General features: G+C 39.0%; 1 protein-coding gene across 1 annotated transcript in view; it reads right to left on the reverse strand.

Moving 5' to 3' along the window:
* Positions 1-2,719: 2,719 nt before the first annotated feature.
* The window catches only part of LOC126235273 (SET domain-containing protein SmydA-8), a 217,393-nt gene continuing 195,552 nt past the window's right edge, over positions 2,720-24,560 (reverse strand). The window contains exons 5-6 of the mRNA XM_049944002.1: positions 14,374-14,558; positions 2,720-3,077 (exon numbers count right to left, since the gene is read on the reverse strand). Coding sequence (XP_049799959.1) covers positions 2,952-3,077; positions 14,374-14,558 — 311 coding nt within the window. The 3' untranslated portion in view covers positions 2,720-2,951. The remainder of the gene's footprint in view (positions 3,078-14,373; positions 14,559-24,560) is intronic.

Here is a 24,560-nt window from a genome sequence, read left to right on the forward strand (position 1 = left end):
TTGATTGTCTGTCTGATGACTGTTTGATCTCCACGTTCTGTCCTCTCTCTAGGCCGACCACTTCCTTCTTGACACTGTTCACCCAGTCCTGTCAACATCATTGTGTAGTGACATCATTCTTATTCAAATGATGAGCAATTCACCAATTACTCCAACTGCCTTCTTTGATCCCAACCACACATCCTCTCTACAAACCTGACGCTTGCATATATTGTTCAGACATGTGTCTGCGAGGCATAATTACTGTCTGACCGAGTACATGGAATGAAATTCATAAAGACTTTATGGCCCAGTTTACTATCCTTGGCAGCTGTATGGTGAAAATGTGCTGCACCATCATGCATTCATCCATCGCTGTCAAAATTTATCATTTTGCATTTTCTGTCAATACTAGTACAAATATCAATTTGTGGCCATTTGGGTATCTTCTTCATGGTGCATTGCTCTTTTTGTGTTAAAATGTATAAATTAAAGTCTTAGGAAGTCTCCTCTGAAGGTATTTGTCTGGAGTGTAGTGATATATGGAAGTCAAAACATGAACAACAAGTATTTCAGGCAAGAAGAAAATAGAAGCTTTTGGAATGTGGTGTAACAATGTTGAAAATTAGATAGGTAGGCTGAATAACTAATGAGGAGGTACTGAATCTCACTGAGGAGAAAGAAATTTATGGCATTATTTCACTTAAAGAAGGGGTTGGTTAGCAAGACATATACTGTAACAAACGAATCATCAGTTTGTGAATGAAAGAATGTGTGTGTGTGTTTGAGTGGGGGGAGGGGGGGGGGGGTTAAGCATTGTAGAGGGAGAAAATGACCAACATTCAGTAAGCAGGGCCAAATGTATGTAGGTTGCACTAGCTATGCAGAGATGAAGAAGCTTATACAGGGTAGACCAGCACGGAGAACTGCGTCAAAGCATCATCAGAATGAAAACAACAACTTGAGCAAAAATTACCTTACAAGGTCAAGTTACTTTAATTTGAAATCTGTCAATATTATAGACAAAAACTATTACCACTAAGACATTAAAACCCTGCAGGGAGCAGGCTCAAAACATATTGACCATTATGCCACAAATATCAATATATGTGTGTGTGTGTGTGTGTGTGTGTGTGTGTGTGTGTGTGGTGTCCACACTGGAACCTCAGTTATATAGATGAAGTGACAATCTGAAATGCCATTCTGATCTTTGAATATTTGTACGACATACAATACATTCAATCAAGAGGGTTACAGACAGTGTCACCATGCTGTCTGCAGTGTTGTTGGTGAGGTGCCAGTCCATATTTTTTCCCTACAAAGCAATTTACAAAGGTGGTGCCAATATTTGCATGATCTCAACATTAGGACTGGACACTGGCATATATCCTAATTAGACCCCACAATCATTACTAAAATGTATTAAGGGTTCACTCTCCCATTCTTGGTAAAGCAGTCTGCTCTCACATAATACTATATTTTCATTTTCTATTTCTTCCAATACTTTGCCCCATTCTAGAAAAGCACAAGATAAATTTTTAGCTGATATGTTGTTATTAATATATCACATACCTGTTGCATTGTTATCTTACCTGTGTTAATTATATAATATAATTATGTTTGTACTATGAGGCATGATACTACAGTTTGATGTTAACCTAGTTACTCCTCACAGTTGACTGATTTGATTAAAAAGAACAGCTTCATGAACACCAGGTACTCCAGAAATTTTTTGATTCTAATAAAGTGATAGTACTGTTTGCTTCTGGTGATATCGGAAAGTTGATTTCTAAGACGACTGGTTTTGGAAGTATGCTATAATGTATCAGTGAAGCTTCTCACTATTAAAAAAACTAGATTTTTTGTTTTAATACTACGAAAAGGAAGTGGGAGATCCACTTGTTTCTTGGCCACAGTTTGTCAGTGGCTATTCATGCAGACAGACAGCTTGTTGGTTGTCATGCCCACATAGAATGTAGCACAGTGGTTGCAGCCTAGCTTGTAGATCACGACTGGTGGACCACCCCGTTGCTGAGTACGCTGTCCAACATGACATCCTTCATTTCAATGGCTGCTTCACAGCCTGTGCCATATGGATCTTTCTCACCAACACCAGCTTTTCTGAACTGTGCAGGTGGGAACTTTCCCTGCGATATATCCTACGTTCGCACAAGCCTCCTGGCCCCAACCTTCGGAAATCGTCGTCCTCACTCATCCAACCCCTTCCCTGTTCCCATTCCAGTACTACAGAGCCCTCATTCCACCCAGTCTTTTTACTTCTCTCCTTTTTGACTAACCCCCACCCCCCCTCCCCACCCCCTCCAACCTCCTGGCCCTCCGCCTTGCATATGTGTGTGTGTGTGTGTGTGTGTGTGTGTGTGTGTGTGTGTGTGTGTGTGTGTCTGATGAAGGTCTTGCTGGCTGAAAGCTTTCTTTGTGGCAGTCTTTTTGTTGTGCCTATCTGTGACTCAGCATCTCTGCTATATGGTGAGTGGCAACTTTTCTTTTCATAATATTGTTACATTCCATCCTGGATTTTCCGTTCTAAATTTTTTGTTTCCTTGGTGTAACAAAGTGTTACATCCTAAAAGTATTAAACACACTTAGGCTATTGTAATGGATGTACTGTTTACTTGAATGGCTTGTGAAAATAGTTTTGTAAATATGAAAACACGACAGGTAAAGGAATGTATTCATAACAACATTTTTATTAAATCATACAATAAATTTTCTTTGTACTTTTCAATTAATGCTTCAAAGTTGATTGTAGATTTGAAAGTATACTTTACTTATAAGATATTTTATATAGTAGGTTCCATCCATACTACATTATTCTTTTTGTATACTGTATATAAAAAGATATACAAATAAAGCAACACTTCATGAAACTATCATCACAGACAGAACATTTTATTGCATAAATATTATTGCCTATCCTAGTTTCTAAGTTATTAAATAAATAAAATTGGATTTCAGTCATCATTTAACTCTGTAGCAAGGGCTTCCAATTTTTCTTCAAGTAATTTTGTCATGTCAGGCTCTGACTGGAGAATTTTTGTTGCATCTTGCAACAGAGTCATTGCTTCTCCCATGATTTCCTAAGAGCAATAAAAAAACAGAAGTCAAGTTACAGTCTTAGCAAACTACAAATGAAAAGTAAACACATATACAAAACATTAAATTGGAATTAATTTTCATACAGACATTAATGGACCATTGTCAGATTGGCACCATGTCAAATATACCTTTTCAGCAAGTCAAGACAAAACATAAAGCAGCATAAATTACAGAAATGTGTCAAATTTAATTGAGAGGAGGATCAATATTGAGTCAGGAAGGACAAACAAAACTTCTGCGGGGCTGGGGATTTTTGTGGAAAGGTTAACAACAGTGTTCTGGGCTTATTTTGACTCTGTATTTAGTGGGTTGTTGAAATGGAGCCTAGGGGCTGTAGCAAAGTGAAGAGGTCTGTTAGGCAGGGTCTGAGGGCCGTGAGGGGTTGACAAGGAGGAACACTGTGGGTAGGATAGAGCTAGGATAGTAGTGCTCAAAGGCAGCAGGTGCTGGAATCCCTTGCACTCCAGCACCTAGAGGGGCATTTCAGGCATCACCTCCACAAGTTAAGCAGCCTGCTGATTTCCTACTGCTGCCTTGGGGCACCACTATCCTACACTGAAGTCGTGTTGGTACTGTACTCCAGGTGCAGTATGATGGCTGATGGATTGTGTAATGACCACATTGTTGCAATGTAATAAAATGGAGTGGAATAATACGATGTAGCAAATTTATTGTGCATTTCACAACAGACATAGAGTCATCAATGTAGGAAGAGTTGGCCACAGTACAGTAGGAACTATTTCCAATCATACACAACAGGGATAGCATAATGTACACTTTATTTTCAAGAACAACTTTACATACATCTGCAACGAATACTAGTATAGAATGAGCTGTCTTTCCTCTCACTCTGTCCAAACATCACCCACACTGCACCATCCAGAGACACTCAAGTCTCACACAGAGGTTGATATCACTATATGTTGATGGAATGTTCTATAAAGGACCTTGTATTACTCAGCTTCTACAAAAGTACTCTTATTCTCATATACTAATACATTACCACCATTAATACCAACAGTATCACAGAATAACCTTTGATCATTCATCTAATCTCTGTATTCTCTTATTCATCACGTTCCATAGAGTCTATCATGATGATGAACCTTTAAAGATGCAGAATGAGACAACATATACATCATCAAAGTGAAACAGCTGTTAAGAACTATAGTAATGGCACACCATCATTAAACTACTACAAACTATACGTGCTTACTTGAACTAAATTTAAACTTGCAAACTTAACAGGAATGTTGCTACTTGGAAAACGTAAACTTATCACTGCTGTTAATCTCCTATTAAAAGCATAAAATCTTAAATGAAAAACAGTAACAGAGATGCGTTCGAAACAGAGTGCTGTCACTGACCTGGGAAACCAGATCACCATAGATATTCATAGGCACTTGCAGAATGTCTATGGAGACCTGCCAGTGAAGGAAAACACTGTGAGTCATTGGGTGAGGCACCCATCATCATTGCAACAAGATCATGCAATCCTGTCTGATTTCTCATGTGTGGACAGCTGCACACAGCTGTGACACATGCAGTGTTTGAACATGCAGATACTCTCATTTGAGGTGATCAACAGAATCAAAATCAAACACCTTGCTACTCAATTGTATGTCCCTTTTGGTAGTGCCGACAACCTCATCCACAAGTTGGGGTGCTCAAAGATGTGGGCCTGTTGGGTTCCTTCCCACCTAACAGAAGACCATAAAGAGCAATGTGGTACCATTTGTGCAGAGTTGCTTGGGTGTTAAAAGTCTGATTGTGACAATTTTTTGTTGAGCATCATCGCAGGTCACCAGAACATGGGTTCATCAGTTTGAACAAAAAATAAAATGGCAATTCAAGGAGTAGTGCCGCAACACCTCTCCTCCAAAGAAAAAGTTCAAAGCTGCACCCTCAGTTGGTAAAGTCATGGTGACTGTCTTCTGGGACTCAGAAGGGAGGGTTCTGTTTGATGTCCTCCCTCAAGATGCAATCATCAAGTGTATTGCGCTACCCTTAGGAAATCGAGGAAATGGCTCCAGCATGTTCATCACCACAAAAATTCTAATGAACTGTCTTCTGGGACTCAGAAGGGAGGGTTCTGTTTGATGTCCTCCCTCAAGATGCAATCATCAAGTGTATTGCGCTACCCTTAGGAAATCGAGGAAATGGCTCCAGCATGTTCATCACCACAAAAATTCTAATGAACTTCTTTTTCTCTGTAACAAAGCAAGGCCTCACACAAGTCTGTGCACTGAAGAGCAGCTCACTAAACTTCATTGAACTGTTCTTCCTCATCTGCCGACAGCCCAGATCTAGCACCTTCCAACTTCCAACTTGCATCTGTTTGGCACAATAAAGGATGTGCTGCACGTGAGGCAGTATGTGGATGACAGGAAGGCTACTGATGCAGCAAGACATTGGCTCTGATGTCGACCAGTAGAGTGGTACCATGTAGGCGTACAGGTTCTCCAAGTAATGTGGCATAATCCTGTCACATTTAATGGAGATTATATTGAAAAATAGGGTTTTGTCGTCAAAAGAGCAGGGAATAATATGGTGTACTGGAATCCTGAATAAAACCAACCTACTTTCTGAAAAAAGAAAAATATGTTTTGCTTTACTTGCTGAACAATCCTCATAGACAATCAGATAATTTGTAGAGGAAGTGGCTATGGAGATATGGGTTTAGCTTCTCTTGTTGCAGCCCTCAAGGAAGAATGGGCTGCCATTCCTCTATTAAAGGCAAAGGGTGGACACATCCCATATAATGTCCACTGTTGATCAGATAGTATATAGTCATTGTGTATATCATTTTACAATCAAAATTGATTTTTGATTTGGGACATCAGTCTTATGACTGGTTTGATGTAACCAGCCATGACTTCCTCTTATGTGCCAAATTGTTCATCTCAGAGTAGCACATCCACCAAAATTCCTCATTATTTGTTGGATGTATTCCAATCTCTACTCATCCCTTACAGATTTTGCCCTCTATGTCAAACATGTTTCATCATCCTGTCCTTTCTTGTCAGTATCTTCTACATGCAGTTATCCTCACCAATTCTGAAGAAAATAACCTCATTTCTTATCTTGTTAATTCACCTATTTTCCAACATCCTTTCATATTATCACACCTCAAGCACTTCAGACTGGCTGGCCTCGGCAGCCAGAGTCAGTGGTCACGTTGTGTGTGAGCTGCATTTGTGTGTGTTTTCATTGTCTGTTCAAGAAGAAGGCCTTCTGGCCAAAAGCTTCCATGTTTAATAGTCTTTTTGTTGTGCCTGTCTGCGACTCAGCATCTTTGCTATATGGTGAGCAGCAATCAGTCCTTTTCTAATACTGAAGCTGTTTAGAAAATGTGTTTCGAGAGCTATGTTGATTTTGGGTTGCTTAGGTAAAGTGTAGCCCAGGGTCAGTATACCACTAGATAACTATGAGAAACATCCCAAAACTGTCCTCCAGTTGGTAAGTGTTATCAACTTTTAGCCACCTAACACTGAACAAAAGTAATCCTTGTCACACCAGTTTCTCACAATATTGTGCACCATACCAACTGGAATGGAAGAGTTCATAGTTCTGTGACTGCATCTAGCAAGGCATTCACACAGACTTCGAGAAGGTCCATATTCTGAAAAGTGCATTTTCTTAACTTTGAAATTTCATACCTATTTCCCTCTATTTTTGTGCAGAGAATGGTATTTTTCCCCTTGAGATTAAGTACAAATGTAAACACCTACAATATAGCATGGCTGTGTTCTTTTGAGTGTGCTACAATAGCTGCTGTGTAAAACTGAATGCAACTCAACAAGGCATCATAGGTTTCTTTTTCCACAGATCAATGGTAAAGTACTGAAAGGGGAGGGAGTTCCTTATGGGAATTTAGGAAAGATCACTGGAATGTATACTGCTGCCACATTTATGTGTTGGGAATTTGCGATGGAATCTTTGTGCCCTGGAGAGAGACCGGTTCCTTCCTGCAGCTCAGTGAGGCCTAAATGAGCAAGACATTATTTCTGCATCACTGTGTAAAGGTTCATATCCATCACGATTGCACATCAGCACCGAAACTGCAGTCACAGCAAGTAATGAAATAATTTTGCATAAATGGAATGACAATGAGAAAACCAGAATCATGCAGATGGTCAAAGTTAAATCTGCAGTTTAGTGGAGTTGCAGACAATGATTGCTAGAAATATGAGAGAATTCAGTAATGAATATAAAATCTGTAGCCAGATTCCAGGAGGGGTATATGGTCTCTCTTGTCCCCCTTGCAGACACCTATGGCCTTAACCACCCTGCCAGACGGCCTCCCCACCACCGGCCACAACATCTCCTCTGGACGCACATGACTGACCCTCCCATTGGGCCCTTGGCCAATGACCCTGCAGTGCAGCAGCTATAAAGGAACAAACTAGACATGCGCCCAACACTTTGCCTGAATGTAACAAGGGAAATTTGTTGAAATGTTGTGACAAAGCAATAAGATGATGTCACAACTGTGCAGATAACCTGAGAAGATTTCATCTCTCAGAGTAAGCTTATTTAATTCAAACAAGACTATTCTGCAGATGAAGCTGATATGTGACTTAATATGTACCAACATACCAAACCAAAATTTCATTGCTGTCAAATGTACATGCTGTGCCAGATTGAGAGCTTTATACCTTGCCCTCATATTCCCTCAATTACCATAAAAAGTCTGAGTGAATTCTGTTACATTTTACTCACAAAGAAAAGTCACTAATAGTTAAGTACAGTGTTTCAAATATTCCTCCAGAGAGGAAGAAATAATCTTATTAACACAGTCTCCAACAGCTTGAAATTAAGGGTATTTGCAACAGTGTCAGTACTTTTAACTTGTTTGCAGATTCAATTTTGTTGTACATCTCTTAATAAGCACTAGGGCCTCTGACTTTGTTTTTTGCACAGGAAATCTATTAGTAGTGGTGCATATGAACCACCTTTTTCTGTATACTGGAATGATGACAATGAAGCTTTGTGCCAGACTGGAACTCGAACCTCGATTTCCCACTTCGGACGAGCAGTTACCTTAACTGCTTCGGCCATTTGAGCACAAATCCCAACCAGACCAAAACTTCCGTATGTCATCATCCTTGTCACAACCCGCACTCATACAATGAGGAATGAAGCAATGTTCCTTTGGACATGCATGTGTATCCAAAAGAACATTGCTTTGTACTTCTTAATAACAAGGCACTGCTGTTTCATATTTATTCACCAATTCCAGGCCCCTGACTGTCAATAAATATAGCCTTCCTAGACAGGAATATACATAACATACAAATGCAGGTCATGACACATCAATGGCAAAATATCTGGTCTGGGCAGAATTGTGCTTGCATGGCCAAGTATGTACAACATATGTATGTAAAGCAGTTAAGCTGACCACTCTTGTGCAGCAGGCAATCTGGGTTTGAGTCCCAATCTGAAACAAAGTTTCACTGCTCTCATTCCAACATACAACTGAATATTGTGTTTATTGATGGCTATAGTCACTGCAGGGCTTTGAACATGCATACTTGTCCAAAGGAACATTGCTTTGTACTTCTTAATAACAAAGGCACTACTGTTTTGCATCACTTTTTTGTGTATAATGGTGTCCTTCATTTCCTATACTAATTTTGCGATAATACAATATTGCATCTGTATAGATGTCCCTGTGTGTTCATTCAGTCATTTAATCATTCACAGATCATGCTCTGTAAATCATGTGAAATAAGTCAAGTTATGCAGAGTGTTCAGGCTTCTTCTGTAAGGTATACTAACAACAAATTATGTCCAGCACTAATTGACTCACATTAATTATTATGAGAAATAGAAATGCCTTTACTTTGAAAAATGCCACTGCTCTGGCTCTTAAACTACTCAGATGCTGTTTTTACCTAATATTTAAAATAAGGCATTTATGTTACTTATGACAGAATATTATTCGCTGTCTACATACTGGCAAGGTCAAGATCTGTTTAATGCAACCACTACAGCTCATCAGAATTTACAGGCCTGAGTCCCAATGTTCTGATAAATAGTAAAAAGAGTGGCTAATAAAGTATTCTTCTACTCTGTTATTGAATTTTTGGAGATTTTTCAGTCTCTTGCCTGATCTCTACCAGCAACCTCTTATTAACTTTTGCACCAGAACATAAAACTCACATTCCAAACTCTAGATTGGGATTCATAGAAATTATTTTTAACTCTAATATTGTGGGTTGAATTACATGGTTCATCTTAAGGGGAGTTAGAACAGAATTTTTTTTCACATTTTCAGATTTTTATTTCATTATAAAATTTGCAATTTTATGAATAAAATGATTTATATGTCTCTTATAAACTCATATGGGAACTATTTTATTTTATTTTTTTAAATATAATCTACACCGGTTGAAAATGTTAACATTTTTACGTGCATACTTCAAGATCTAATAAAACTGTTTATATATATATATATATATATATATATATATATATATATATATATATATATATATATATATATATATATATAAAGAAAGAAAGTGATGAGACTTACCAAACAAAAGCGCTGGCAGGTCGATAGACACACAAACAAACACAAACATACACAAAATTCTAGCTTTCGCAACAAACGGTTGCTTCGTCAGGAAAGAGGGAAGGAGAGGGAAAGATGAAAGGAAGTGGGTTTTAAGGGAGAGGGTAAGGAGTCATTCCAATCCCGGGAGCGGAAAGACTTACCTTAGGGGGAAAAAAGGACGGGTATACACTCGCACACACACACATATCCATCCGCATATACACAGACACAAGCAGACATTTGTAAAGGCAAAGAGTTTGGGCAGAGATGTCATTCCACGTGGAATGTTTCCCTCTGTTATATATATATATATATATATATATATATATATATATATATATATATATATATATATATATATATATATATATATATATAGAAGGCTGTGGATTGCTGTGTTATAAAGGTCATGGCCAGAAGAGAATGGGCACCAGGTTGAGGAAGCTGAAATAAAGTTTGAGAGACAATAAACTTTCTGATGGTAAAACCATAAGAGGCAGGCTCACAGACAAAATGATCGATGAACTACAGCAGTATTATGGGATGCCCATTAGAAATAATACTGAGGATTTGTTGAAAATGAAGCAGGCAGTATGGGCTACCTTCTTCCACAGACTGTCAACTGATGAAAAACTAGTACACCAATTAATGGTGCAATTACTGCAATACCCAGTACTCAAAGAGTTCACACTGCCATAAACACTCCACCCCAGCATCAGTCATGGATATCATAAAACCTATTTACAGAGACTTGGCAAATCCTGAATTACTGAAGAAGTGTCTACATGGTCAGACTCAAAATCCCAATGAGTTGTTCAATAATCTTATATAGACTCACTTACCAAAAAATGTTTTTGTTGGAATGAAGACACTAAAGTGGAGGTCAGTGATGCTGTTATTGCTTTTAATGATGGCAACACTGGTAGGACGAAAGTGCTACAGCATATGGGAATTAATCCTGCAGCAAACTGCATCAGAGAACTTGAACGGATGGACAAGGTTTGCATTGATAAAGCAGAGTATGCAGCACAGTTGGCCACCAAGGAGTCCAGAAAGAAGAAAAGAAGAAAAAACTTGGAAGAAGATATAGAGGATGATATACAGTATGGTGCAGGGTGCTTCTGAATGTCTAAAAATAAAAAATTAAGCATATGTTAAGTGAGTTACAGTGCTCTGAAACTTTAGAAGCCGTTCCTGAAAATTTACATTTTCTGTTGCATTTTTCCCTAAATCTCAGAAACCACTTTGAGTAGAATATTCAAATTTTCAGGTACTAATAACATACATATCCTGAGTCTACCGAACTTACAAAAGAACATAATGTTATGTATAATTAAAATTATTTAGGATAACATACAGAAAAAGTACACAACATTTCAACCATGTAATCAAAAAATGGTGTTCTCGAAAGCAGTGGCTGAAGTGTAATGATTTTCGTTCAGTAGACTCAGAACATAAAGTTTAATGTCCTGTAAAAGTTTCATGTCAATGGGTACAGTGGTTACTGAAATACAGGGAAGCCAAGTCACTAAATTTAACATTGTCGGGCTAGGGCATTCCTCTTAAATTAACTCCTGTTATTAACCAGAATTACCATTAGGGAGAATGTTGGTTGACAGACATGTGCGAGAACTCCTAACTTTCTGAAGAGACTTTTGCTTTACAAAATATTCTTGGCACACATTTCTATATGGTAAATACCCTATTGATCTTAAATGCATTGTCCCAGAAGATTATGCAAATCATCCCATCAGCAGGTGAACATAGTGAGGCACATTTCTAACAAAGGAAACTCCCCATCACCCCTCTCAGATTTAGTGGTAAAATGGCCCAGTGGGCAGCCCACCAAAAACTGAACACAGATCAAGGAAGAAAACAGGAAGAGGGTCTACTGAACCATGAAAAAGAAGAGGAAGAAGAAGAGGAGAGACAGTAAACCATCCAAGCTCAAGATGTGCAACATCAAGCGAGTTGCAAGACTCATGGTGTTGTGGTTGTGTGGCCATGGTGATAGACTACACAGCAGGAGATCTGTGTTCAAATCTCCCTCATGCCCCCTTTTGCCCCCCCCCCCCTCCTCTCAAAATTATCTTCCACACCCCATCTCACAAAATTATGAGCTATCGGTTTGGTCATTGATGTAGTCTTGGAAATTGGCATACTATACAACACCATGATCACATAACCACGATGCCGTGGCAATTCAGACTCGCTGAATGTAGCACATTGTGAGCTTGAACCATTCACTGTTTCGATTTTGCTTCTCTTTTCACAGTTCAGTACACTTTCTTCCTGTTTTCATGCTTGATCTGTGATCAGTTTTTGAATGACAATCCACTGGACCATTTTACCACTAAATCTGAGAGGGGTGAGGTAGAGAGTTCCCCTTATAAGAACAAATTAGCCACAACTGAGCTTATTGGATAACTTATTCAGGTGCTGGTGCCACGTCAAATAATTGTCTATGTGGGTACCTAGTAATTAGACACATGGAGTCTCATACAGCATGTATCCATTGATCCCTATTTATGGTACCTGCAAGCCCATTTTATTGATTCAGATTCTGATATGTACATGTGTATGATACAAATAATTCAACTACTGATATTTTCTTTTTCTTTTAAGTTTCAGAAGATTTGAGGCCCACCCTTTTTCTTTGTAAGACTCCCTTTGTCTTTATGGCTTATACTGTATGAGTGCCCTTTGGTACATGTGCTGCTTCTAAGCTGCAAACAATACTTTTGTCAGTATTAATTCCAACTGTATTCAACACATTGCCCTAAAGAAAGCATTGGTGATTTATGGGACTGAATAAATCCTTTTGCCTGAAGCACTGAGACAGACATGCTACATGTGGTCTGAGTAAATCAGGAATGATACATTATTCAGACCAATTTGAGAATGCTTCCAGTCCTCATTGACCAACATTAACTGAAAAATTTTTCTTCCAGTGCTCTCAAAAAGCAAGGTGATCTCTAGAAGAGCATGAAGAGTTCACGAATAATGTATCAACTACCTTCAGCGAATAGGGCAGGCTGTAGAAGACGAACACGTTCCAAATATGTATTGTGTGGTAAGGAAGAGTTGTGAGTTGACAACCATGATTGCTGTCACCAGCACTAACACTGCTTTCTCGGTAGCCATGATGGATTGTACATGGTGACCTGTACCCCTCTTTCCTTTATACAATTGGGGAAACAGTTGTTTCATTGTCATCCCTGCTTTAAAGCCTATTCAAAGCATTATAGTCAGTACTGTATTATTTTCAAGATTGCATTGTTTCTGTTGTGAAATCATAACTAAGGTGAGCAGACATAGTGACATGGTGTGTGTGTGTGTGTGTGTGTGTTTTTCTTGGGGGTGGGGCGGAGGGTGCACTAATTTCCACAGATAATGGAGAAAATGATGAAAACAATGAGTGGATTTAGAGATTGTTTTGGTAAAGTTCTGCTTCATAAAACAACTCTGCTTGATTGGGAGAAATATGCATTTACTTCAGACGGAGTCAGAGGTAGTCATATGGCATGTTTTCACTTTGATAGTTACACTAATGTATTTTAATGTGTTATGTATACTGGCACAGTGGTAAAATCAGCACTAGGGTTGCGTGTTTTCCATTTTACATATGGACTTTACATGTGGGATATTTCTGTCTGTAGTTATTATTGATGTGCATAACTCTCATTGTGGTTGCTATCATGTACCGTTTCCTCCTGCACCACATCCTACACAGAAAAATTATTACCTTCAAGAAATTTACAGTGGCTATGGATCTGCACTTATGAAAGACCATAGATGAATGTGGAAACTCATCAAGTATGTGGTAACCATGTTTCTACTAAAAAACAAAAACTTAAAAAAAGAGAAACAACTCCTAGATCTTACAGTCCATGACGTGAAACTAAACTGACTGAAGGGGTATTAAAATGTGAAGAAGACTCCATGGGGAAAACTGGAATATTGCAAAATAACTGTACACTTTACATCCTTAAAAGAAATTGTGAGAGTGCCACATATGACAAAGATAACATGTGATAGCAGAAGTAGGACACTGCGATCACAATTTACATTTTCAACAATGATGCCTCATTCTGGGGTAGTGCTACATCAGACTGTCCATTCCAGCACCATAGAATACATCGCTCCCACAGTCACAGCCATCCATGGGATAAAGAGGAGTTTTTGAAAGGTAAAGTGCAACAAAGAGACCGGCTTTTTAATAACCACCTGTTAGGGCATCAACATCTTGCCTCATTTGCTTGTCTATTTATATAATTTCTGTACATCTCAGGTTTTGGCTTATTGGTGAATTCATATGAACTTGTTCATTATGCTAGTGATTGTTTCACACCAGTCTTCACAGCCAGTTTCTCTTTGTTATTTACCAAAGAGTGCTTCGCATCATCACACGATTCCTGGCCAAGCATGGTTTGTGTAAGTAACTCCACACTGTACTCATCCCTGAGCACTGCTATTGTTTAAATAAAGCTATACCATGACAATACAATATTAAATTTGGAATACCAAATGATGGTGTTTCTTTGAAATATAAACACATGAAGACAGATATAATTTCATATTTTAGGCATTAGTTCTGGAGTGTCAAGCAGAACAATAGGTTCTGTTCTACAAGGGTCTCTTTAGGCCAAAAATGACTCCAAAAACAACTTATTATGATAATTTAGTGGTAAACATATGGTATGTGCTGTATGTACCTGAGCTGCAGACTTTGTGATTTTGTCAGCATTGAAGTCTCTCTTAGCTTGGACCACCATGGCAGCTTGTAGCTCATACAGCAGTATACCCCTCAAGCGTGACATCCCTGGTTCCAGGACATCAGCAACTTCAAGCAATTCATTGCATAATTCCACTTTTCTGTTCACTTGTTCATCTGTTAAATCTGAAAAATTGCAGAAACATCTATATTATAAAAGCAATATATACATTGTTCAGACACTCATAACCCACCCACCTCAAACACATTGTAGACCCCTTTTTAAAGCATTGAAAATTTTAACAATTCCATCATTATACATTCTGAAATGTCTGTTGGTGATCAAAAGAAATCAGGACAAAATGAAAACCAATACAGACTTCCATAATTACGACACACGGCAATGTAAAGATCTCCACATACAAGCTGTAACAAGGACCCGAAGCCAGAAACATGTATGTAATCAAGGCATCAAACTTTTTAATGCACTACCAGAAACATATCAAAGAGCCTGAAAATGAGGATAAATTTAAAACTGTTCTAAAGAACCACATGCTTGACAAATGCTATTACAGCATAAGTGAATATCTCTGCGTAACTGTATAAAATATATGTTTAAGTTAATGTGACAAATGAAATTACATCAGTGCATAGTAAATTATGTTATAAAAACACTTATTAGTTGTATATTGTATTAAACATAAGATAGATTAATATGAATTCAGCACAGATACAAATTTTGTAAAGATATTATATAGTTGTTAAAATGTACCCTGACAAATCCTATATCACAAATGTGATCATTGGGATGATAATAAATAAATAAATAAATAAAACCAGCTGACTTTTTATACAGGATGATTCACAACTGCTGTTACAGGCTTCCAGGAATTGTGGAGGGGACTTAGTGGATAAATTTTGATAGAGCACCCAACTCCAGAAATGCACCATTTGGGTACAAAATACACTCGAAGATCGGATCACTTTCATATCTCCTATTTCACAACAGGATACATAATGGTAAAGCTGCAAAACACAGGTATCAAGAATTTTTCCTCGATTACCTCAGTCTTTCACATTCCATTTTCATTAAACTGCCACAATGGCTACGAGAACCTGTTACACTCACGTCTAGGGGAATTGACTGAGGAGCTCCTTGTTTGGACCGAGGATAGTGTTTGCACACTGGGGTTTGTGGACTGTGTGTGTGAAAGCATGAATCACAGACACACATTGTGCAACAGATAGCTTGGGCACCACATGGACCAACTTACACAGAGCACACAGGTCAGAACTCATTGTCTCCTCTGTGTGTATACTGTGAAAGTGATTCGATTTCGAAACTTATTTTCCATCTACATGGTACATTTCAGTGCATGAATTCCTTATCAAAACTTTATCTACTCATACTAAGACCTCTCTACAGTGGTGGCTTGTGACTATACATACTGGTTGTTCACAAATTTTTAGATTCTGATAAATAAGAAAGCACGAAAGTAAGTGTGTCTGCTGTATAACAGTTATGCTAACCAATATATTTATACAGCTACAGCCACTGCCAATAATAATAATAATAATAATAATAGTAATAATAATAAACAGTAGTAGTAGTAGTAGTGAAAAAAAATTGTTTTTCTGGAATTTTGTTGTTTTGTACATAATTAAGTACGGTACAGTTTAAGGGAAGAACAAAATAATAATTAACCTTTCCCTACTCTCCGTTTCACATTTTTGTGTAAGTGAGAGTTTTCGTGCTTTTTTCATTTTTTCAGACAAATGTACAAGATCCGTAACATATGTATTAGTTAACAAATTAATTTCTGTGCTGAAAATCAGACATTCTTATGTTGCACCCACACAACAACTTACTCTTATTATACACTGTTTTGTTAAATGTTCGCTTTTAGTCATGCTTATTTGATTTCGTCATTTTCTCAGTAAACAGATCTGGTCTGGGTGGCCCTAGTTCCTTCGCAGCTAATGTTTCCTGGTAATTTTCTTTTCCGTTAGCACTTAAAACAGAGTTCATGTTGACACCACACGTGTAAGCCAATTCCTGAAAAGTAAACAACCAACTCGAAACACAAACTGCCGTTTGTGGAAATTATTACATTCAAGTAGTACTGTCTACCTACACATTCACTTGACTAGAACACAAATGAGCAGCTGAGAACCATATGGACCAAAAGCACAGCGGTTCGATCTCACATTTAAGTGAATATCAAAGAAATCAGTGAGACTTTTTCGTGAATACGCAATGTGGACCTATGGCACACGTAAATCTGACCCACCATAAGATCAACAGATGTCAGAAGCATGAGTAACGGCTACAGCCTCACAATCGACAATGATGTACTTCATAGTTCACTGCACCTCAAATGGATTACTGTTTGATAAAATCCAAAATTTAATGCAATATATCCCATCTAGAGTCCCGCAAAATAGTTTTTCTATCAGTACCTTAAACTAGGTCTACTTTGGGACTGGTGGGGTAAAATTAGGACAGTGGCAATTTCGTTTTAAATTTCCCGGCGCCGCAACTTGTGAGATACATTGTTGCTTCTGAGGCCTCAACAGTCATTGTTCATTGCTGTCATCTACTGGCCGTCTCCAGAAATTTCCAGATACAACCTTTATTCGTGTCATTTTTGACTTGTTACTTTTAAGCTCGCTGCAAACTTTCACATACGCAATTGGAACGACCGTTGGACCACGATAGACAGGTAAATATAACAAATCGTACATGCTTTAGCTACAATTTCTGTGAATATAGAATAAAACATACTATAAGTAGTATCTAGTTTGGCTGCGTTTGTCACTTATGAGATTTTCAGGCGGAAACTTTGGAACTGTCCCAAACTTAACCCATAGATACGTTTTATCTGATTTTGATTATATCTTTTGTTGTAGGAACCATCAAATGATGGTTCAGAAATATAAACGGGCCCTTGAGTCAAGGGTATACAGAAATTATACCGAGGAAAGTCTCCAGGAGGTTGTTTAATGCAATTAAAGCGAAAATCCTGACGTACCGGAAGGCGTCTCAAAAGTACGGCATTCCAAAGAACACACTTCTACTAAAAAAGTAAAGGCATTGGGAAACAGTTGGCAGGCATTGTGTATATACAGAGTCAGAAGAGGAGCAGTTTGTTTCCCATGCAATAGCTTTATCAAGTTTTGGGTTCCCCATGTGGACATTCGACCTCCGATACGGTAAAGGCTTACTTTAACAGATGCGGCAGGAAGGAAGCCAGGTTTAAAAACAACTTTCCTGGAATAGACTGGGCAAGGCAATTTATGCAAAGGCACAAAGCTATTTTGATACACAGGGCTGCAAAAAACATTTCTCATGCAACAGCAGCAAACGACGAAGAAATTGTGAATGCATTCTTTGACAATTTGCAGAAAGAGACGGAAAGTGTTTCCCCCTGAGAATAAGTGTAACTATGACGAAACTGATTTGGTTGGTGATCCAGGGTGTTCAAAAATAATTACTAAAAGGGGAGCAAAGTACCCAAAAAAATATGGAACTCATCAAAAGCATGCACTTCCTTAATGGTATGCGGTAATGTAGTGAGAACACTCGCCCCCCTTTACATAAATTACAAGACCAAAAGATTGTGGGATACATGGACGGAAAATGGGCCACCAGGGATAGGTATAACAGAACCAAAAGTGGATGGTTTGACAGTGAGTGCTTGAGGATTGGTTTATCCAGTTACTCCCACCTATTTTGAAACGACAAGATGATGTTAAGCTTATTATAGGTGACAGCCCGAATTTGCATATCAATCTTGAAGTGCTGCGGCTGTGTAAAGAGTACAGCATAAAATTCGTTGCATTGCCACCGAATGCAACCCATCTTCTGCAACCACTTGATGTCGCGTGCTTTCGACCTTTGAAAGCAGAATGGCGGAAGATCCTTGGGAACTGGAAAGAGACGTAAGTGGGCAGCAGGTGCAGCTCTGTCCCCAAGAACCAATTCCCCACCTTGCTTAAGAAGCTGTGGAAATGCGTGACCTCGAGAGGGGATAACTTGAAAGCAGGTTTCCGGAAAGCTGGCATCTACCCCTTGAATGCCCAAATAGTGCTGTATAGGTTTCCATCATTCACAATGGCCCAGGAAACAAAACTCACTTCATTCATCAGTGACACCTTTATGGATCACCTTGTGCAGAAGAGAAATGTAGCAACTCAGAAGCGTCAAACGGTGAGGCATAGAAGGGTAAATGTTCCTGCAGGAAAGAGCATTTCTGCAGAAGACGTTCTTGGTGGCAGGATGAACGAGCCAACCACTTCAAGAGGAAAAAGTAAAACTGCACATAGTTCTCCTCACCTGACAAAGATAATAATAAACGAAGGGGATACAGACAGTGACATGATGAGAGCTCGTCTTCTGTACCTTATACAGCATCAGATGACTGTGTAGGCCTAACCATGGATGTTCTGGATGAGGACGAAGAGTGAAGAGTCTGCACAGATCTGCTTCGTTATGTCCCATGGGAACCAAACAGAGATGTGTGTGAGGGGATGTATATAATTGCCACATACGGAAGTAGACTGTATCCAGGACGAGTCGCAAAAGGAACAATAATGGGTTCTACAGTGTCCACCTTGGGAAAATGTGGAAACTAGTGGAAGTTACCCAAGAAAGAACATGTTCTAGAATAAGCTGCAGAAGACGTTATCCAAATCAACAGCCCGCCTGAGCAAGTTGGTCGTCGGGGTATTTTTTACGTAAAGGAGTTAGGACTGTATGAAATGGACTGAATTTTATCAGATGTTTTTTATTTTTTGATTTGCAATTTTTTTCATGGTTTTGTATATGTTCACAGTTTCTTAAACGTGTTAATGAGTTAAATCTATATATATTTTAAATTTCTGTGTTACTAACTACTTTTATGTCATTGAGGTGGAGCCAATACTGGACCAAATAAAGAGTTGACAGTCTGAAATTAGGACAGTTATTTTTATGTATTGACTGCAGCCTGAAAAATGACTTGTCCCAATGTAACCCCAACCGATGGGATAAAATTGGGACGAAATCAAGTGGGGTTGACTTGGCAAGGAACATTTACAGAACAAAATCCCTTTCTTATGCTAAAAGAGGAAGGTTAAGCCTATCAAACTAACTTACGTTTAGTCATTTAATGCACTAAACCTTTTCAGAAAACAAAGAAAATACTAAAATCCGCCAAAAAGTAGCCCCAGTTTGTGGTATAACTATATACAGGGTGATTCAAAAAGAATACCACAACTTTAAAAATGTGTATTTAATGAAAGAAACATAATATAACCTTCTGTTATACATCATTACAAAGAGTATTTAAAAAGGTTTTTTTTTTCACTGAAAAACAAGTTCAGAGATGTTCAATATGGCCCCCTTCAGACACACGAGCAATATCAACCCGATACTCCAACTCGTTCCACACTTTCTGTAGCATATCAGGCGTAACAGTTTGGATAGCTGCTGTTATTTCTCGTTTCAAATCATCAATGGTGGCTGGGAGAGGTGGCCGAAACACCATATCCTTAACATACCCCCATAAGAAAAAATCGCAGGGGGGTAAGATCAGGGCTTCTTGGATGTGTGCTACATTTTCATCACTCGTTCTCGGCTGTCCAGAACTTTTCCCTTTGCACAAACACCCATTCTCTGTAAACTGTTTATACCAACGTTTAATACACCACCTATCAGGAGGTTTAACACCATACTTCGTTCGAAATGCACGCTGAACAACTGTCGTCGATTCACTTCTGCCGTACTCAATAACACAAAAAGCTTTCTGTTGAGCGGTCGCCATCTTAGCATCAACTGACGCTGCCGCCTAGTCAACAGCGCCTCAATCGAACAAATGCACAACTAAATGAAACTTTATAGCTCCCTTAATTCGCCGACAGATAGTGCTTAGCTCTGCCTTTTGCCGTTGCAGAGTTTTAAATTCCTAAAGTTGTGGTATTCTTTTTGAATCACCCTGTATAACAAATACTGATGTCTGATCTAATTTTATTACACAGTGAGGAGTGTGCTACCGTCTAGACTCTAGCGCATTGGTTTACAAACTGGATTGGGAGGTCGAAGAAGGAAGGTGCGCCCGTCCCCCACCCCTACAAGGTAGGCGTGGGGAGGTACTAAAGGGGGCGCGGCCCGGGTGAGCGGTACCAACGTATTACGTTTTTAAAAAAGTAGCTATTTAATTAAACAAGGAGATATTTAATCAAGACAAATGTGTTAGTAGTTACGAAGAACTGTCTACTAGGTATCCAGTATTTCCTACGTACTCTGAGCTTCATTTTCGTCTTAGATCATGAGCCTGGTTGTAAACGCAGTAACTGACATCAGCCAATCCGCCCGGTGGGGTACGTAGCGAACGAGTACAGCACACCTGCGAAAACTTGGCTGATCGTTGCACGTCGGCCAACAGTCTTCTGTATAGGATTTCTCACAGCTTCAACGATATAGTAATTATTGCCAGTTGTGGCTTTTTTTTCTAAGCAGCGTTGGCGCTTGAGCGTAGTTCAGCTGAGTATTGATTAAACAAGCAGTTTAGTCATGTGTGCTTCTGATGTGAAAGTGAACTGTAGACTTGTAATGTTATTTGTTTCTTTACTTCGTCATGAGTTTGTCGAACAAATGCAAATACAGTGATGCTTACATTAAATACCGTTTTGTTGCTGTACAAAACAATGGCGTCGACCAGCCGCATTGTGTTATTTATTAAGAAGCAGTGGCTTTTATTAAGGAGCAGTGGCGGCCGGTTGGCTTCAGATTAATGGGGCGCAACGTCTGACCAAACATCGCATTCTACATTTTATCTCTTCAAAACGTTTCTTGAACGGGGAATATTTAGCATTTAGTGTATTAGCAAGTGACGTGATTTAAACCGTCATTCAACAAACCTTTTTACTCTGAAACTAAAATACAAAAATTTACGCACAAATATATAGTTGTAAATATTTTCTGCAGGCAAGACAGTAATTTATGGACTAACATTACAACGACGTTTTTACCTAAATTAATAGGTTTGTAGATGAAGTCAATTCTGCTCTACTTCTCTTCAGCAAAATGGTCAATCCCAAGTTCATTAAAATTCTGCACATTCAGAAGTGTTTTTTCTATAGGGCACGTAGCTAACGCACTCAGTCTCTCTTCTTTCACTTTATTTCTTGTGAAAGTCTTTAATTCTTTTCAGTGTGGAGAAACATCTCTCGCGTTCCGCTGTCATCATTGGTATTGTACAAATAATTCGTAATACTTTCACTGATTCCGATAAAACAGCTTCTAAATTATTCCCGCAGACACAGTTTAGAAGTGTTAAAGCTGCGTTTGCATTTCGGAAATCACTTCTACCGTATATGACTGTCAATTCCTGTCCCAGTTCATTTTCGTTCAGGCCAAATAATGTTAACTGTTGTCTGAAATTCTTTGTCAGGGAATTACAGCTTGTGTTTTGGAAACAAACTGGACTGGAATAACATAGCTGCTGACAAGTGATTGCTAAATGCGAAACGCTCATCAATATTAGCCATAACTTCCTTTGCAACAGTTGTGTGTGAGTCTACAAAGCTGAAACATTTTGGGCTGGCGATATCTTCTTTTGCATTTACCCCAATGATGGTCAAGATTAAGAGAATTTCTCGTCAGTTGTATCAGTGACTTGAAATCAGAGACATTCGAAAGACTGTCACATCTCTATGTTGCAGCTAATTAAACAAAATGTCGCAGTGAGGCAGGATCTTACTGAAAAACTCAAGCAAAAAGAGAAACTCTTGGTCCTTGTTGAGAAGTTTCCAAAGTCCAACTGCTTTCCTGGTTGTCGAGTAGTCGTTGCTGTCATCGTCCTCATTGATCCCAAGGCACTCAGCTATTTCTTTCTTGTAATTAATCACGGTGTTTACACATGGCGTTTTCAATTTCCTTCTTATGTCAGCATTGCTTTTACTCTCGCCTGCACCCTATTGTGTCCACCACTCATAACTGAAGCTCCATCATAGCTCTGAGCTATTAGTTTTTCTGGAGAGTCGGCGATCTTCAATCTTTTAAGTTCGTTGAACACTTCACTAGTTCTTCCCGCATCTGTATGAACTTCGGGTGTCACATTTATGAACCTTTTATATACTTCCCTTTTACATTCATATCGAACAATAAATACGAACTGAGTCAAGTTTGCACAATCTGTCATTTCATCAACTTCAATTGCGTCGTAATCCGTTTACGACATTTCTTTACAAATCAACTCACGGCAAACAGCTTAAACAGAGTCCAGCAGCTCTTCTTGGATTGTTTTGGAAAGCCCCAAAAATACTCGATTACTGTTTTTTTTTTTTCTTCCAATATGTTCCTTCAATGTGGGATCCAGTTCTGCCTTCAGGTTGACCAAATCACGCAAAATACCAGGATTCTCTGAAGTATCCATTTCGTCATGTCCTCTTAGTGCAAGTTCAAACTTCACGCAGAACTGATACAGTCGATCGACTTGCTAAGGATGTAACGAGTCTTACAAACATCTTCGTTAAACTTCTTAATCCTCATGCTGTAAGCTGTTTCCAGCTAACATCATATCGACTTCGCTAAGCATAGCAAATACGATGCTACTGTTTATGTGTAGTTCATTCAATTTATGTTTTTTAACTTTGTCGACAAAGTGTTTAATGACCAGTACCCCATCTGTGGTCCAAGCACGTCTTACAACATTCATTACCAGATACGTGTAACAGAAGAAAACATGTCTTATTTCACGTGTTATTTCGCATGTCAATATGAAGAAGGTTTAAATTTTCTGGTAAAACTGCTTTTGCTTGTATTTTGAGCCTGTCTAAGCTTTTCAGTCCCAACTTTCTCCCAAAAGTAATATTTTGAGAACCAATAGTTAAAATACTGTTTACACTATTTACATGATTCATTTTAAACAGGAAACTAGCGCATCAGTTAGTCACTAGGTCTCACTTTCAAACAATTTGATTCACAACGAAACGACAAAACTACTACCACAGGCGCGGCACTGCTGGTTTACTTCGGCCGCTTCGCACGGACGCCATCCCAAGCAGGCCTACATAACGCACTACCCCCACCCAGCTCCCAATATCCGTGATCTTGAAACACTTACTCAGCATAGCAAAGCTAGTTCTGCAGCTGTATTTACCATTTTTAACCACTTATTTGTGCGAAAGGGCGCTTTAACAGTTGTTGCAATGAAAACGAAATACAGTACTAAATGTGTGTGAAAATCGTACATGCCTACAATAAAATATTTATGTTTCAAAGTTTATGATTCTTTTTCCACAGCTGCGCTGATCGTTCTGACAGGATGCAGTTCGGTCGTCCAAGATTCCCCCCCCCCCCCCCCCCCCCATTCGAAGCACTTCGAGTTAGCCGTCTTCTGTTCCAGACTGCTCGCAGCTTCATCGAGCTATGACGAGTCAACAATTTCCTTCTTTTCACTGCGGTGTATTCCAACAGAATTATTTCCATAATATTCGTTACAAATAAGCGCCTCATTTGAGACATGCCATCTCTGTAAGAGTGGAGCCTGAATTTCCTTGCAGAAGCGTATATTGACTATTTTAGGGAATAAATGTATATGCCGTGTGTCTAAAAAGTTCGGTGAACGCTATCAGACAACAAACAAAAGAAAAGATACAAACAAATATTCTTTATTGCCCTTCAAAATAGTCGCCACCCGCTACAACACTTTCGACAATGTTTGTACAGCTTCTGGAAACTACCAGCAAAGGCCTCCTGTGGAATCGATCGCAGAACGGCTGTCATTCGATATCTGATGGCATTCACAACCGCACAAAGTTCATCTTTCGTGGCCGCCTTCAAGCGGGGAAACAGGAAGAAGTCCGCAGGAGCCAGATCAGGGTGCTCAAGCACAGTTACCATCTTCTGTGCCAGGAATTGGTGCAGACGGAGCGCACAGTGTGCAGGGGCATTGTCATGGAGCAGCACCCATTTTCCAGTCCTATGCAACTCTGGCCGAACCGCCGGATATGCTGTAGCAATCGGTTCAAAACGGACTGGTAAAATTTAGCATTAATAGTTTGACCTGCAGGAACAAATTCCTTGTGGATGATGCCGTTTTTGTCGAAGAAGGTGTTCAACAGTGTTTTCACCTTCTATTTTTGCAGTAGGCTTTTTTTCCGGAGAGGACGGTGAACACCAAGACATCCATTGCCGTTTTGATT

This window comes from Schistocerca nitens, chromosome 2 (genome assembly GCF_023898315.1).
Source record: "Schistocerca nitens isolate TAMUIC-IGC-003100 chromosome 2, iqSchNite1.1, whole genome shotgun sequence".
Taxonomy (NCBI): Eukaryota; Metazoa; Arthropoda; class Insecta; order Orthoptera; family Acrididae; genus Schistocerca; species Schistocerca nitens.